This window comes from Trachinotus anak, unplaced genomic scaffold, assembly GCF_046630095.1.
Source record: "Trachinotus anak isolate AG129_WGS33_773 ecotype Australia unplaced genomic scaffold, CSIRO_AGI_Tana_v1 ptg000005l, whole genome shotgun sequence".
NCBI lineage: Eukaryota > Metazoa > Chordata > Actinopteri > Carangiformes > Carangidae > Trachinotus > Trachinotus anak.
The window spans coordinates 6185355-6200640 of record NW_027273856.1 but is presented as its reverse complement, the minus strand read 5'-3'; the positions used below and the strand labels follow the sequence as shown (position 1 = coordinate 6200640).

The following is a 15286-nucleotide window of genomic DNA, read 5'->3' as shown; positions in this document are numbered from 1 at the left end:
AGAGGCAACAGATAAATAAATAACAGCTATAGGGAGAAGAGGCTTTGTGGCAGCTGCTGAACAAATTTATGGTGTTTCTGATAACGACCCGTCATAGAGGTTAGGCCACACAGACAGGGCAGAGAAACAGCAGCTCTCTCTGCAGGGATGTTGTAAAAGGGGCAGTTCAGATATTTTTCTTAGAGATGTCAGTTTTGTTTATAACAAACTAGTCTGTTACACACAGGAGGCCACAAAAAAGTTGAGTTCTATATAAGAACAAGGGTTGTGCTGATAGACGATGACATATGGCTCGTTTCCCACTGACTAAATAATAATTATTGTTATTATTTGGGCTGAACGATGTGCAAGAAATACCATAGTATGATTGGTTTGGGAGATTCAGTTGGAATGATCTTTTTTTTTTTACATTTGTACTGAAAAAAATACAGAAGTGATGATGATGTGATTTTTGTTGGTTGTGTGTACCAAACAAGCATTATCCCACACATATGGAGAATATGGAGCATCTCTGCAGCACCACGATTTCATTTAGGGTCTGTTGTGACATTTTACCTTTATCCAAAAAAACTGCATCTACTGCAATTAGGATACTGCACTTGGTCATATTGCATACCGATACTTGTTCAGCCCTAATTATTATTATTAATTATGATTATGATTATTATTATTATTATTATTATTATTATTATTATTATTATTATTATTATTATTATTATTATTAGTGGTAATAGTAGTAAAAATAGTAGTAGTAAATTACTCTCCAACCAACACAACTCTGAGACTCTGTATACTGTGTGTATAGGCTTCCTGCTGATAGCACTGAAACAGAGCAGGTATCCTAGCCTGGTTGCTTTTTGTGGTTGTAAGTCGAACTTTCAGCCTTAATTCCCCCCACGCTCCGCCCCCACCCCCAAAACAGAAGGGGAAGTGAAGGGACAGCCAATGTGTGAGAGAGAGAGAGACAGAGAGCTGCAGGCCATAAGCAGCTGTTTCTACATGCACCCCCCCTGCTCCAAGAGAGAGTTCTGCTCAACACATAAGTCAGCCCATTAGCCCATTAGCACATTAGCACATTAGCCCGTTAGCCCCAACAACAAATTGGGTACTGGTACTTTCACAGGGTGATGACAGGACGATCTGACTATGGAGAAGATCAGCCAACCCTAAGAACATCCCTGAGTTGAGCCAACCTGACGACTGAATCCATGGTGAAACGACAGAACTGATTTGTAATCGTACTAACTGAAGCCTGACATGAACTGATATGAACGCAGACTGAGTTTACAACAGCCCACAGTGGAGAGGACAGACTTACGGCTGTGTTTGCAGTCACAGAGCAGCAAATATTAATCAAACACTGACGAATGAAAACATTTGGGGGTTTTTTTGTGAAATAAATAAAGAAACTTCCGCTGGACATTTGTCTTTAATCAGTGGTCTGCAGACCCTGCCGGTTGTCCGGCTGGTGATATGTAAGAAATGCTTTTCTTGCTGAAGCGTTCACTTTGTAATTCTGTGGTCTCGGGTTTGAATCCTGGATTAACTCATTGTTCAACCACAATCATGAGCTGTTTAGAGCAGCAGGAATTCCCTATAATAATTAATACCAGAACACTTTCCTCTATCTGTGCCGCAGTATAAGAGCAATGATGAACTAATGTCAAACTGGCATTTAATGAAATGTCTTTGTTTTGTTAAGACGGTGGCCATTTCCATTTACCACTGACTAATAAAAGCTGATTTTATACAGGGCAAGAAAGCACATCCTCAGTGCTCAGCTCTTCATTATGTGACTGTGTAAATGACATAATGGCCTCCACATTCTGAAAATAGTGGCTCTCAGACTGGTGTGTATGGTCTGTCTGGAAATTAGTTTCAATACAATGTTTTGTCCGCAGAATCTATTCAATGACTCTAATTGATATGAAATTTAATACAAGAAAATGTTTCAAAAATGTCTACTTTCCCCTTTCCCTATCCAAATCATCATTGTCCAAAAGGATGATGATGATGATAATGAGCATTTGTTTAATTATATTCAAGTACATACACTCACATTCTATTTTACGACATGAATTGGAGCGTTGGAGAAAATGTGTTTCAGTAGAGCAGAGAATTGTAACATATTGCTGCACAGTCATACGCCTGAATCCTGAGTTCATGGACAGGGTAAGATTTAAAAGGCTTGGTGCTAATCCAGCAAAATCTGACTACACTTGTGACTTTGCAGATTTGATCTGGAGCTGTACTAACAAGTTAGACTAAATTGTTCTAAATCAAAGAAACACAAATTCCCAAGCTTATATCAAATTGTCAACAAAGTTATCTACATATGTTTTTTTTGGGGGGGTTTTTTTCAGTCTATTTCTAAGGAACATGGCAGACTGTATACTTTGATTTTAGAGACAGAATTAATGAGGCAGACATATGGCATATCTGGATTCTCAACTTAAACATTTTGTCAGTTTGAGCCTAAAGATATTTCAAGGATTTAGGAGATATGACTGTTTTCACAATCTTTGTAATTTTCATACAGTTTTAATTCTTTTGTTCTTGCTGTCAGTCAAATGCTTTTAGCCCCTGCATTAGTATCATCAACAAAAGCTAACACACCTTTATATAAGTGGTCTAAAAGGAGGCCAAGTGTAGGACTGACAGGTTTGGTATGTTGTTTGTTGTTTTAATGGATTACAAATGTTTTTTTCTTTTTCTGAGCTTGCACTTACACCCGCAAAGAAAGTGTAAGAAAGAAAGAAAGAATTTTTTTTTCATCTATTTTTCCATCTTAGGCTGTTTAATTACGCAAGATGTGCATGTATTGTCACATTTAGACATCAGATATCAGGCTTTGAAGAGTAGGTGCAAGGTTGATGTTCTGTGTACGTTGAACGCTGTGATATTTAATTTATCTGCTCATCTACACAGAGGTCAAAGGTCAGGATCGGCTACAGTGCTGCACTCCATCAGCTGGTATTGATTTAATGTCTTGCTAAGGGACATTTCAACTACTTGCCTCAAGTATTTGCTTATAAAAGGCTTGAGCTCGAGTTAAAGGGATTGTTTGACTGTCTCCATATTACTGCTCTATTCTTAGAGCATTACAATAGAAATACTTTAGTTTACAGTTAAATGCTATAAATGTATCCATCAAAAGCCAGTAATCATAGTAACCAATGGTTCCACCACTTCCGTTAATGGAGGAAAAAAACACGAACTGGTGTTTAAAGTTTAAGGACACACCCCGCCACATTTATGCTTAAACACATCTGAATTTAACTTGAAAAGCAAAGGAAGGTGCAAGAAAAAAATAAAATGTGCATAAAGAGCAAGATGATGACTGCAAAAGACCAAGAAGAAAGAAAAATGACAAGAGAAAGGGAGAGGGAGGGAACAGAAAGAGAAATACATTCTACAATCTACATGACTTGAATCCTAAACGAATATCATTTTACATTCAAGTGGAGGGAGGGAGGTCTTGAGTGGCAAAAACAAGCTCACTCAAGTGTTACTACTTTTCCATTATGAAACTGAGGGAGGGATGAAGAAAGAATAGCTCGATTCCCCCATTTCCCTTCTTTTATTGGTCACTCTCATTCATCTCACCGGGCTATTGATCTCAATTTTACCAGACCATTTCTGCCTGAGCACTGCATCCCTGCCACCAACAGCCCTTCATACATAATTCTAGGTCTGCTAAATGAATGTTGGACAGTAAATAAAGGCCGGGCCCTAAACATGACAGCTGAGACAAACGCTCACTGGGTGAATGCATCAGAGTGAAGATCTTGTTTGAGAAAGAGATTCAGGCAGGGAGACTGAATTTGCAGTGTGGTATTAGGCATCAGAAGGGTTGGGCCTTAGACGACTTTAAATGATGCGGAGACACACACACACACTAGCATACGTGCATGTATCACACAGGTGTGCACAGAGAACCATGAAGTCTGTACACGTACACACATAAAAACACATGCACAAACCTACAAGAGAGAAAAATGTGGCAGTAAACACTTGCCTCAACCTTTTGGCTTAGCAGCCAGATGGAAGTGAGAATGAGGGCGAGTGCTTTTATTTTCTTAACACTGGCTGTCGGCTCAGGAACGGGCAGGAGATGGACTTTTCACTGGGCTCTGCCCAAATGTAATCTCTTACAGTGTCACCTGGCCAGCATGGACTCTTAGCTTTGCAGTCAGTGACATTTCATGGCATAATTGAATTCAGAAAAGGCTGCAGGTACACAACAAGAGTGTTGTAACATTCTGGAAATAATGGCAAGGTTTGAAGAGGAAGGAACAAAAAAAAAATACAGAGGGATTCAAAAGGGACAGAAATGACTGAGGTGCTCAAGTGATTATTACATTAGCCACCTTCACCTGTTCATCTAATCTGTGCCCAGTAGAGGCTAAGCTGCACACTGCCAGCATAGATCTCGAAGGTTAATCACCTACTTTGTAAATTAGCTACTGTGGTCTCCTATGATGGCGTCAAACACGAAGAGCCTCAATAACAAGTCCAAACCTTTGTGAGCCTATTATGATCTGTAGCTGCAGAAGTTCTAATTTAAATGTCACCATATTAAGTACACAATGGGTCCATTAGATAAACCTGGGTCCACCTTTTACTCATTTGCATTCTCGTCTTTTTATGCTCCCTGAACACTTTATTAGGAATAGAAAATCAGTATTAAGCGTCATGGATTCCACAAGATGTTGGAAACTTTCCTTTCAGATTCAGATTGTGTCACATATTTTCATGCAGATTTGTCAGCTGGACATTCATCCTGCCAATCTCCTGCTCCGCCACATCCCAAAGATCTGGTGACTGATGAGGCCACAGAAGTACAGTGAACTCACTGCCATGTGTATGAAACCAGTTTGACAGCTTTTTCTATGAGCATTATCCTGCTGGAAGTATGCAGTAGAAGATGGATGAATTGGGGCCATAAAAGAAATACACATGGTCAACAACAATAGTCAACTAGGCGGTCATATTCAAACTATGATTGATGTGAAGGGCCTGAATTTAGCCAAAAAAAAAAAAAAAATCCCTACACATTACACTACAGCACCACCACCAGCCTGGAGTTGACACAAGGCAGGTTGGGTCCATGGATTCTTGCTGTTGATGGCAAATTATCATGCCGAAATCAACTTTCATAAGACCAGAGCATGTTTTTCCAGTCTATAACTGTCAGGTTTTGGCGAGCCTGCGTGCAGTGTAGCCTCAGATTTCTGTCCTTGGCTGACAGGAGTGGAATCCAGAATGATCTTCTGCTGTTGGTTCAAGGTCGGACCTGTTTTTCATTCTGATGCTTTTCTGCTCACCAAGTTGTAAAGAGTGCTTATGTGAGTTACCATAACCTCTCCCCTCTGACCTCACAAAGCTGCTGCTTATTGCCCCATTCTGACTAAAAACTCTTGAGACTATTGTGTGTGAAAATCCCAGGAGGTCAACAGTTTCAGGATTTCTCAAACTAGCCCATCTGGCACCATCAGTCATGTCAAGGTTGAAGTCACTGAGATCCCATTCCCCCCCCATCCTCATGTTTGTTGAGAACATTAACTGAAACTCAACTACTGCCAAATGATTGGCTGATTGTTATCAATAAGGTATACAGGTGCTCCTAATAAAGTGCTTGGTGAGTGTTGTGTGTCTATTCTCTATATAGCCTTCAATAACACAGCAAAGCTGCATTCCACCTCCAGCCAGTAACCCTCCTTAGATACAACCGATACATATATCTAGCAGAAGAGAGAAGAGGTCGATCTAGAAGATGAACAGGACAGAATAAAAAGTAGGAAAAAGTGGTAAAAGGTGTAAGGAAGGGAGAGATGTCAAGAGTACAGACAGGTGGCAAGAAGACCAAACAGGAGAAGAGACTGATGAGACAGGGATAAAGCTGAGGATGAGAGTAGGGATAAGGAGATAGGAAGAGAGAAAAAAATCATTCAGTGATGTAGATGGATCAAAAATAGAGGAGGATTACTCACACTGTATCCCTGACCGGGCATAAATTAGCTGGTGTAGATAACCAAACAAGAGATGAAGCAATATAAACTCCAAATACCCCATAACCCCAAAGTCCACTGGGAAATACTTAAAAGACTTTATGTCTTTTTTTTCCTATTTCAAAAGCAACAAAGGCGCAGAAGTGCACAACAAATTTTCATTTTAGTACACAGGAGAAAGGAGTACTTTGAAGGCAGCATTGAAATCCCTCCCAAAGCTCGTTGCAATGTGTCACTGTAACACAGCAGAAGTGCTGCAGTTATCATTTTTTGAGGTAGGCAGAGGGAAAACAGTTATGTAAAGGGGGCTGATCTCAAAAACATTATGAGGAACATAATATGCTTAAAACAGCGGTGCTGGTTCGTTCAAAGTGTGTCAAGGCTGCTGCAACATTTCAGCTGCTAAAAAGTGCTTCAATCAAAAAGGTCAAATGAGTCAAAAGAATCTAACTAACTTGGGAAACAGTTGGAAGTAGTAGTGTGTGTGTGTTTAGTCTTATTTTTCTTCCCCTGCCACATTCTGCAAAGACCTGCCCCTACTCTGCCTCTGACTGGCTCTGACCCTGACGTTCTTCTTCTGAGGTTGGGGAGGAAAAAAATAAGGCTCCTGCTCCGTACCCCTCCTCGAGCAACACCGCAACCTTCAAACATACTGGTAATTTAAAATTATATCATAATGTATTCAGATCCTTTACTATATGCATTTATAAGTAAATGTGTCAATAAAGCAAGGTAAAAGTCCTGCATGAAAACCCCTACTTAAGTAAAAGTACAAAAGTATGAGCAGCAGAAAGTAGTTAAGGTATTAAAGTAAAACTTTTGCCTTGGTCCCTCTGACTGATGTATTATTATATATCATCACACATTAGACTTGATAGATTAATGTGATTGGAAATGAAACCATGTGAGAAGTTTAGAAATATAACGTAACATAAAATAGAAATACTGAAGTAAACTTCAAATGTGTCAAAATTGTGCTTAAGTACAGTGCTTATGTAAACTTACTTAGTTACTTAGTTTGATGTCTAATCCCGAGCCACCACAGTCTACAACATGCAAAAAGGCCAAAATATTTTCCTTTCGCAAAGAATGGTTTTTGCAGTTTCTGAGGCTCAGATATGATATAACACCCAAAACAGGGTCACGTTTGAAATTCATTATTGCAGCGCCAAAGGGTGCAGTGAGAATTTTTCATTGCACCTAAATTATGTGCACCAAAATGAAAAAGTTAGATGCACCAGTGCAACCAGTGTAAACACTTAGTCTGGAGCACTGATACTTTTTTTATATAGAAGCATCAAATAGAGGTTTAACAAGGGAATATGTGGCAATTTAAAAGTTTTACAAAGCAGCACTAGAGTGTAAATGCAAAAGCAGAGCAAGAAAAATCTCAAGCAGGGCAGCACAATCTGGCACACGCAACACTCTTCTTCACACACATATACGCAAACACACAAACACTACACAGCCACAGCCCAAGAGCTCCGGGCCATGGATTGTCCAATCATTTCTCTCTCCATCATAGCAAACAGTGGTGCCTAAGGCCATGCATGTTGACACTGAAGCATCTGGAGTTGCTCACAAGTGGACGCCCACTCCATCCCCTTGGACTTGGTTATCACAAAGCAGAAAAATAAAAAGAAAAAAAGAGCCCAAGCTGTGTGGGGTGAAATTAACGTCTTGTGAGAACAGGCATGGATGGACTTGGGCTCCTCCAGGAACTGAGGAGGCTTAATCTTGCTGCAACATCTGGCAGAGGCTGGGGAGGCAGAGCAAACATCAAGGCATCCTACTGTCCAAAGGCTCTTGAGCAATTTCAGAGCTGAAAAAAGAAGTCATTCAGCTCTGTTCCACCCTTCCCACCCTTGGTCATTTCTCCCTTCCAAATGTGGTCGCTGTGTATCTGCGTACGTGTGTGTGTTTGTTTGCTTATTTGCAGCCTGTTCTTTTGAATTACTTGCGAGTGGCTAGCCAACAATCTTCCACAATCAACTGCACACTGAACACTGCAAATCTCTTGTGCATTCAATGAAAAATGCAGCTTTTATTGATCACAGAGAATAGACAAATTGTGTCATTATGCTACTCTGTTGTATAAATAAATGCTTTATCATTCTCAATTGCTATTGCAGTGTTCCATTTTTTGACAAGATCCAAACTGTTTTCATCACCCAGGTGGTCAGCCTTTTAGCCAATGGTATTCAAAATAACAACAGCAGTTGGAATTTGAACAAGGATCCTGTACAAGCACCATTTGTTCCAGAAACAAACAAAATCTAGGTTAATACCACAATTACATTTAGTATTTGCTTTACACTCTGTGTTTTCTCATCTGTTGCCTTGACGCACATGCTTTGGAAAAACATTCAAGTTTTTGTTCTATCATTTTGTTTTATTTCTCCTGAGCAAATAAGAACAAAATCCATAATCTGGTTTGGATGATTCAAAGTAATCTCCTATAACTACAGGCCCCACTCAAATCTATAATCCTGTATCTCTAGCCAACATGAAACTCCTTTTTTGACGCTGGGGAAGATACAAAAAAAATAAAATAATAAATGTTATTGCCCTCCCCCGGGGTGAGATTAAGTTGAAGGTCTGCGTGGCTCAGAGAGAAAAGATCATTAGCCTTGATCAGATTGATTAAGATCAGCGTGGGCAGTTCAGAACATCCCTCACCCAAACAAAGCACCAGGTCACTAAATCTATCAGCCAGTCTCTGAGGCCAGCCACACTGACCAGGGTTAGATTTGATCCGTTATTGTGCAATTGTATATGAGGGTTTTTTCTCTCCATGGTCATAGTCTGACCCATCAGTTAAGGAAATTAAAGATGACTATGCTCCAGCATCTGAATGAACTGCATACATTTTTTACTGCCTCAGCAAGCTACTATTTCTTCACCGTTTCTTTTTTTTGTAACCATTTCTTGAGCAGCAATAGTCAGCTGACCACACACAGGCCTATTTCGGAAATTATCTGTTTCACATCTACGTAGATACATGTGTTCAAATCATAAAATGTCATCGGCATCCCTCCGGTCTGTCTTTGTCAACCACTCTTAAAGGAGCTATCTGTAAGTTTTGCTATTGCTACATAGCCAATGTTAGCATTAACAGCTGTTTACTTCCAAGTCGTGCCAAGAGCTTCAGCCTTTGTAGCATTTACGATACAAAAGGTCATAATACATCTTCGGAGCACTGCTACTTACACTGTGTCTCGGTATCAGAAAGGGACGAGATGGGCCGGGGATAGCTGGTTAGCATGCTAAGTTCAGTAGAAGAAAAGAAATGAAAGCAAAATGAGATGGTTGCTTTAAACCACTGGAGGCAGCTCTTAGCAAATAAAGTAATGAAGTTTGATATTGAACAGCTGGTAATGCTAATGTTGGCTATGTAGCAACAGCAAAACTTAAAAATGACTTCCCAGCACAATCCGCTTCAGTCAGATGTTCAATGCCTTGCACAAGGGCACCCAGTTGGTAGTTTAACTACCTCCAGGTTATAAACCTGTTTATCTAACGTTCTCGACTACCACTGCCTTCAGCCTAGCGCTGTTTCTTTATCAGCCTCTACAGGGACACCACTCCACCAGACAATGAGGTAAACCTGTGCTTACATAATGAAACTATACATCACACATGCAGTCCTCCAGGGAAAGGACATGCCTGGCTATCAGTGTGCAGATGGCAGCGCGTGCCTAGCTCGCCGGTAAAAACAGGTCAGCGTCGCAAGCAGATCATCAATCGAGGCCCTTCAGTGTGAGAGCGAGGGCCACCAGCCACCTTCCAGTGCCACCGGCCCCTCTGGTGTGTTTCAACATCTCTGTGCATCATCAATCTCAACCAACCTTTGAACACACGGTCACTGACACTAATTAGACCAAATACGGTCACAGGGAAAACCCTAAAAATAGTGGAGAAAGTAGTGCAGTAGAACTGCAGAGGGTTTGGAATCAGAGACACTGAGCCATTAAATAAATCTATTGAGCTGTCTAGTTGATACACAACACATGGGGAGCTGGGAACACAACTCCTTGTTTTTAATTAAATTACATGACTTCAGAGAGAACAAATTAATTGAGGTGTTTCAGTTTAGTGTTGGTTTTTAGCGAGTATCTCTATATAACAATATCCTCACTCTGGAGTAAGTTTTTTTGGTGTCAAAATAAACTCTGAATCTGTTTTAAATTCTTTAAAAAAAAGAAGAAAAAAAACAAACCCAAGGGAGCTTTTATATTAGAGTTATGATGTTGCTGGAGAAAACACCTAGACCTCTGCACAAGGAGAGGTGTTCCCCCCTCAAATTGCTGGGAGCACACTTAATTAATAGGAAGCTCAACCCACAACACATGCCCTTGCCTAGTGCAAAGAAATACCTGCAGAACATTCTTCAAATGAGTAAGAAAACTGCAGGCGCTGAGCTAAAAGGTGAGGCTTGAGTGACATTGCCTTGACATACATGCAAACACAAACACCAGTCCACAATATATCCTACTTTAATACACTACTAAGTACTGTAACGCTGAACTGTACTTCTGTAAATGTGTGGCAGAGTGCAGTTTCACTTCTGCAGTCTGGACCCCAAGGTCCCTCAGGAGTCTCCAACCCTTCCTTGAGTTGGTCACACATCCTCATCACCCTCACCCCCTCTTCACCACCTCCCCTTTCTCTTTCACACTCAAAGACTTCCTGCCCCTCCCATCACTACACAGAGGGTCTACTCCCGTCAGGCAGCGCTGCCAGGAACTGTAGGATTGCCACTATTTATTGCTGCTCCCAACCTTCCCCCTGACATTTTCCCATCAAGGGCTTCACTGGTACTGAAACAGGACGCGGCCGCAAGGAGACACACACACACACACACACACACAGTCATTACAAGAGGCTTGCATTTCTCATATAGGAACAAACTGAGAAAATGTCAACTTCAAACTGTCTCGAAGGGCACACATTTTACATATCAAGCAGAGGCCGGAATTCAAATAGAGTTCGCTGGGTGACTTGATAACAATGAAATTATACTATGACATGCACGTCTGTATTTCTGATATGCCACAAGATACACAACTCATGCTCTGCATAGAGACTGAGAGACAACTGCAGCGTTAAAGGTTTCAGCTTTAAGAGAAAACCTGGAGGAAGAGAGTGTTTGTCATAGTGATTTCCCCTGCTGGTTCAGGCCGTGTGATAGGTAATCCATCACCTCAAACTCAGCAAGGAGGAGAAGCAACTCCAAAAACATGCAAACACCCCCCCCCACACACACACACACACACACACACACACACACACACACACACACACACACACACACACTCCCACAAACCAGACACCGGTTCGCCACTCAGCGCATAGATTCAAAAAAGCCTGTTCCTGTCAATCTAAGTGTCTGATTTGAATGACAAACAGACTCAGTCAACCAGAGTGCAAACATCCTCCTGATTGGCGCAGAGTGGAGACAGACAACAGCCTGCAGACAGACAAGCTGAGGCTGATCTATCCATAAAGTCTGCTACATCCAGTGCTGAGTTAGTGCCTGGCCCAAGGGCTAATAAGGCCCCTCAGGGACCCTGACTGGCAGCATTAGTTCACCATTTTTGGAGATAGGGCAGGGAGGAAAGCAGGAAGACAGCTTCTCAAAATTACTATGTCATATCTTGTTCACTTTAACAAAACCTTGTTTACTGGTATAATGGCCCAAGATTGCCAAGCTACCTTGACATTTCCTAAATTTTCAAGGGTTTGACTGAATTATACCACCATATGCTTTAATCTATAGAGATAAACCACAGTCAGAACAAAACAAAATTAAAAAAAAGACAAGATAAAATAAACAAGAGATAAAACAGGGATGGTTTTGGTTGTGCATCCGTTGCTTTTGTCTCATTCAGGAACTGTAATTTAGGCCCCCTGGAAGTCACTTATAACCGCAGTCCAAACTGACAATGCCCCTCCCCAGAGGGAGGGCAAAGAGTATTAACAAGCAGCCAACATCAGCATCCATGACAGCATTAAGGGAAGTCATCAGAGGGCCTGAGGAGTAAAACATCAGTCTTACCTTCAACAGCATACTCTTCAGCTTCAGGAGAGGGTCCACAGGGAAGGCATGGAAAAGAGACAGAAAGAGGGGGCTCGTTAGATGTTACGTTTCCTTCAAATAAATGTCTTCCTATTTTTTCTTCAAACGAAAGACTTTACAAGATAAAATCTAAATAAAGACTACCAGTGAGGCATGAGATCTCAGAGACTTGACAGCAAAACAAAATGAAGTCTGCTTCCCTGGATATGTGATCTTCACTTCTTTTATCTGACTTTCTTAAAATCCTGTGAACAGCCCAGCCATTCCACAAACACACATAATGCACTTTTTAAAGAAATGTCCAATAGCAGTGTGGATGAAGACCTTCAGCCAGCATACTGTAACCCCCCCAGGGAGCAGGAGGCTTCAGTCAAAGAGGATTCCCAATAGAGATACAGCGACTCTCACACACCTCTCTGGCTAATGATTCAGTGAGTGGGAGTCAAAGAGATCAGGCTCCAGCTGGACACTTTATTTAAAAACGCTACCCTACAGCAGCAGAGGCCAGTCTGTAATGCTAAAAAAATAGAACTGCAGCCGCCTTGCCCCTCTGGAAACCCCATGTTGGAAGATGAGTCGCTACCCAGGAATTTAAAACAGCCTGTATCTTGGCATGGCATCCCTGCGGAGGACTTAACATTTTGATTTGCTGTTGTAACTGCCGGGCCTGGGTCTTCACGGGCCTCAGCTGTATTAAGTTGTAGCATGGTCAATAATATTCTAATGTGACTCTACACTGCACTGGTTCTTTGTGTTTGTCTGGTACAGCTTTTCAGTCAGAGCATTAGCACAGGAATTTCGTGGCACAGCAGCAAACGACTTTTGGAAAACAAAGTGAGAAAATATGCTACATTTTAGAACTGGAAAGGGCAAATCAATGTTTTATATATATAGTCTATATAACTGCCATGAATTCAGAAGTGCACAGTTACAGTTGCTTTTAGCAATAAAGGTCCCATATGTACCCTTTATTTGTGTCTATTAAACACTTCTGTAGTGGTGTTAAAAAAAAAAAAAAAAAAAAGCGTTGATTTGATTTTTGCACATTTTTCTGAGGACGTCTCTCTATCAAAGCCACACACAGTCAGACTCTATCGCTCGGCAGAGGTAGCTACTCATCAGCAAACACAACAAACTGATTGGCTAAGCACGGAATAAATCCCAAGGCCTGGGATCAGATTTGGCAGAAGTCTATAGTAAACATGGCTGTAGGAGTGGTTCATAATACACATGTACAGCTACATTCACAGCCCATACTGCTCACCCAGGGCCAATCAGCACATCTCTGTCCAAGACAGAAGCTCCCTCACTCTCGCTCACTCAGTATGCTGGTTTACCGTTAGCCGTTAGCCACTGAAACATAGTGGTACCTAAAACTGTCAAGACCACCCAACCAGCCAAACTGCTCACAAAACCTTCTGTGCTTAACTTTCAGTTACCAACACAACTTTGTTTACACTGTCTTACCCTCCTACAGGCAACTGAGCTTGCAGCCGCTTACTGGTTATCTGGTTTTGATATATAAATATATTCCAGCGCAGTGTCTGAAAAGGGATTCTCTTGAATGCTCTCTCTTGAATTCACCTCTGTATGAACCAAATCTCCGGTCTGCTTATGAATTCTGTACAATTATCGACCTCTACGAGAGCATCTTCAAAGGGTCCTGAGCTCAGATGATGCTATTACAGGTAACTGAAACCACAGGGTCTGATAAAATAACTGCTTCAGGAAATATATCATTCATTTTGCTCCTCTGCTGACCCCCCCCCCAACATGAAGCTAGGAGGCCATACAACAGCAACACATAATAACATCTAAGACAGGCACCAGGGCGGGTGGTCTCCCTATCCGTCCCTGCTGCCTACACTATACCATAAAAGCATCAACATACAATTATGATTAAACATAGATTGAAACAGCAGATAGAAGAGCAGCGCACTGATTGAAAGCCCTTCATGAATGACAAAGCGTTTGCCAAGCTGAGGCATGGAGACCTTGTTTGTCTGATATGGAGTCGGGGTTGTTTATACAATCACTTGCCATGACTCTGCCTTTCCTCGCGTCTCATCCCTGATCATAGCCCATCATCCTTTCTTTCATTGTCCTCCCTCATATCTTCCTCTCCTTCTCCAAAGCTGAAGCAAAGGATGTTTGATGTACAGTAGAGGCTGTTTATACCATCATGACGCTGCCTTTTCCCTCTCTCCACTCATCCCTCCACAAAGTCTCTCATCCTCCTTTTCTTTGCGGCCCCTCTGTCTCTCTGTCAAAACTAGAGAGACTAAAATGTATCTCTCGCATAGCCTGGATGTTGGTTTACGCAAATTTAATTCATGAGGAATAGCACCCTCTTAATACCCCTCCTATACATCTAAAGTGTTTCAATAAATCACATTCAAACTTTTTCATTTGCATTTTTTGTCACATTCAGCATATTGCACCTTGAAAGACTTCCCTTATCTCTTGAGAACATTAAGAAATATCCTTCAAGAGGCCGTGCTCGACGAAACGGTGAGCACTGCTAATTGTTAAATCCGTATCATTTTAAGGTCGACTTACTTGACAGATATTCCTTTAAAGCAAGCACTGGAAATAGTTGTAGCCTTAAGAAAGAAATATGATTTCAGTCCTGGCACTTGGTGGGATATGTCCCACCCTTCTGAGCTTGTCCCCTTTCATCCAATGGATGGTTTCAAGTAGTCTTTACCACCTATTATCTTTATCCCAGAGCTGTTTTTCATGAGTGGTGTATCCCACATAGCTTCAGGCTACGAGCTCCACTGGAATCCTAGTCTTTGCAGTGTGCTTTGTAATTCATATGGGAATAGGGAGAACGTTTGTGAGAGGAAAATGCTCAAAAGCTTTTCTATGTATATGTGATGCCTAATGTGCAAATATGGGGCCTACTGCTAAAGCCTAGAATCCTTTCTGGGATAAAAAAAAAAAAAAAAACAGGAATACATATTCTTTATTCTAACCTTTTCCAGCCAATCCAAGACTAAAAGAAGCTGAAATGTAGACATAAACTTGCTTTAAATTGACAGCCAGTCAAATGTAATATTTCTCTCCTATCTCTCCAAATTAGTGTGCAATAGCTCCAGCAACAAACACAAGAAAAAGGTCTAAATTAATCGAGAAGACAGTCACAGGGTATAAAAAGGAGCAGAAATCAGTTGTGGGCTGCCATAGAAAAAAA

The 15286-nt window shown here is 41.2% G+C and overlaps 1 protein-coding gene across 6 annotated transcripts in view; it reads right to left on the bottom strand.

Annotated features, from left to right (window-relative positions):
- nrxn2b (neurexin 2b) overlaps window positions 1-15286 on the bottom strand; it is a 692879-nt gene that overhangs the window by 552133 nt on the left and 125460 nt on the right. For all 6 annotated transcript variants that reach the window (XM_071478063.1, XM_071478062.1, XM_071478058.1 and 3 more), the window contains exon 3: window positions 12070-12090. In XM_071478063.1, the coding sequence (XP_071334164.1) occupies window positions 12070-12090 (21 nt within the window). The remainder of the gene's footprint in view (window positions 1-12069; window positions 12091-15286) is intronic.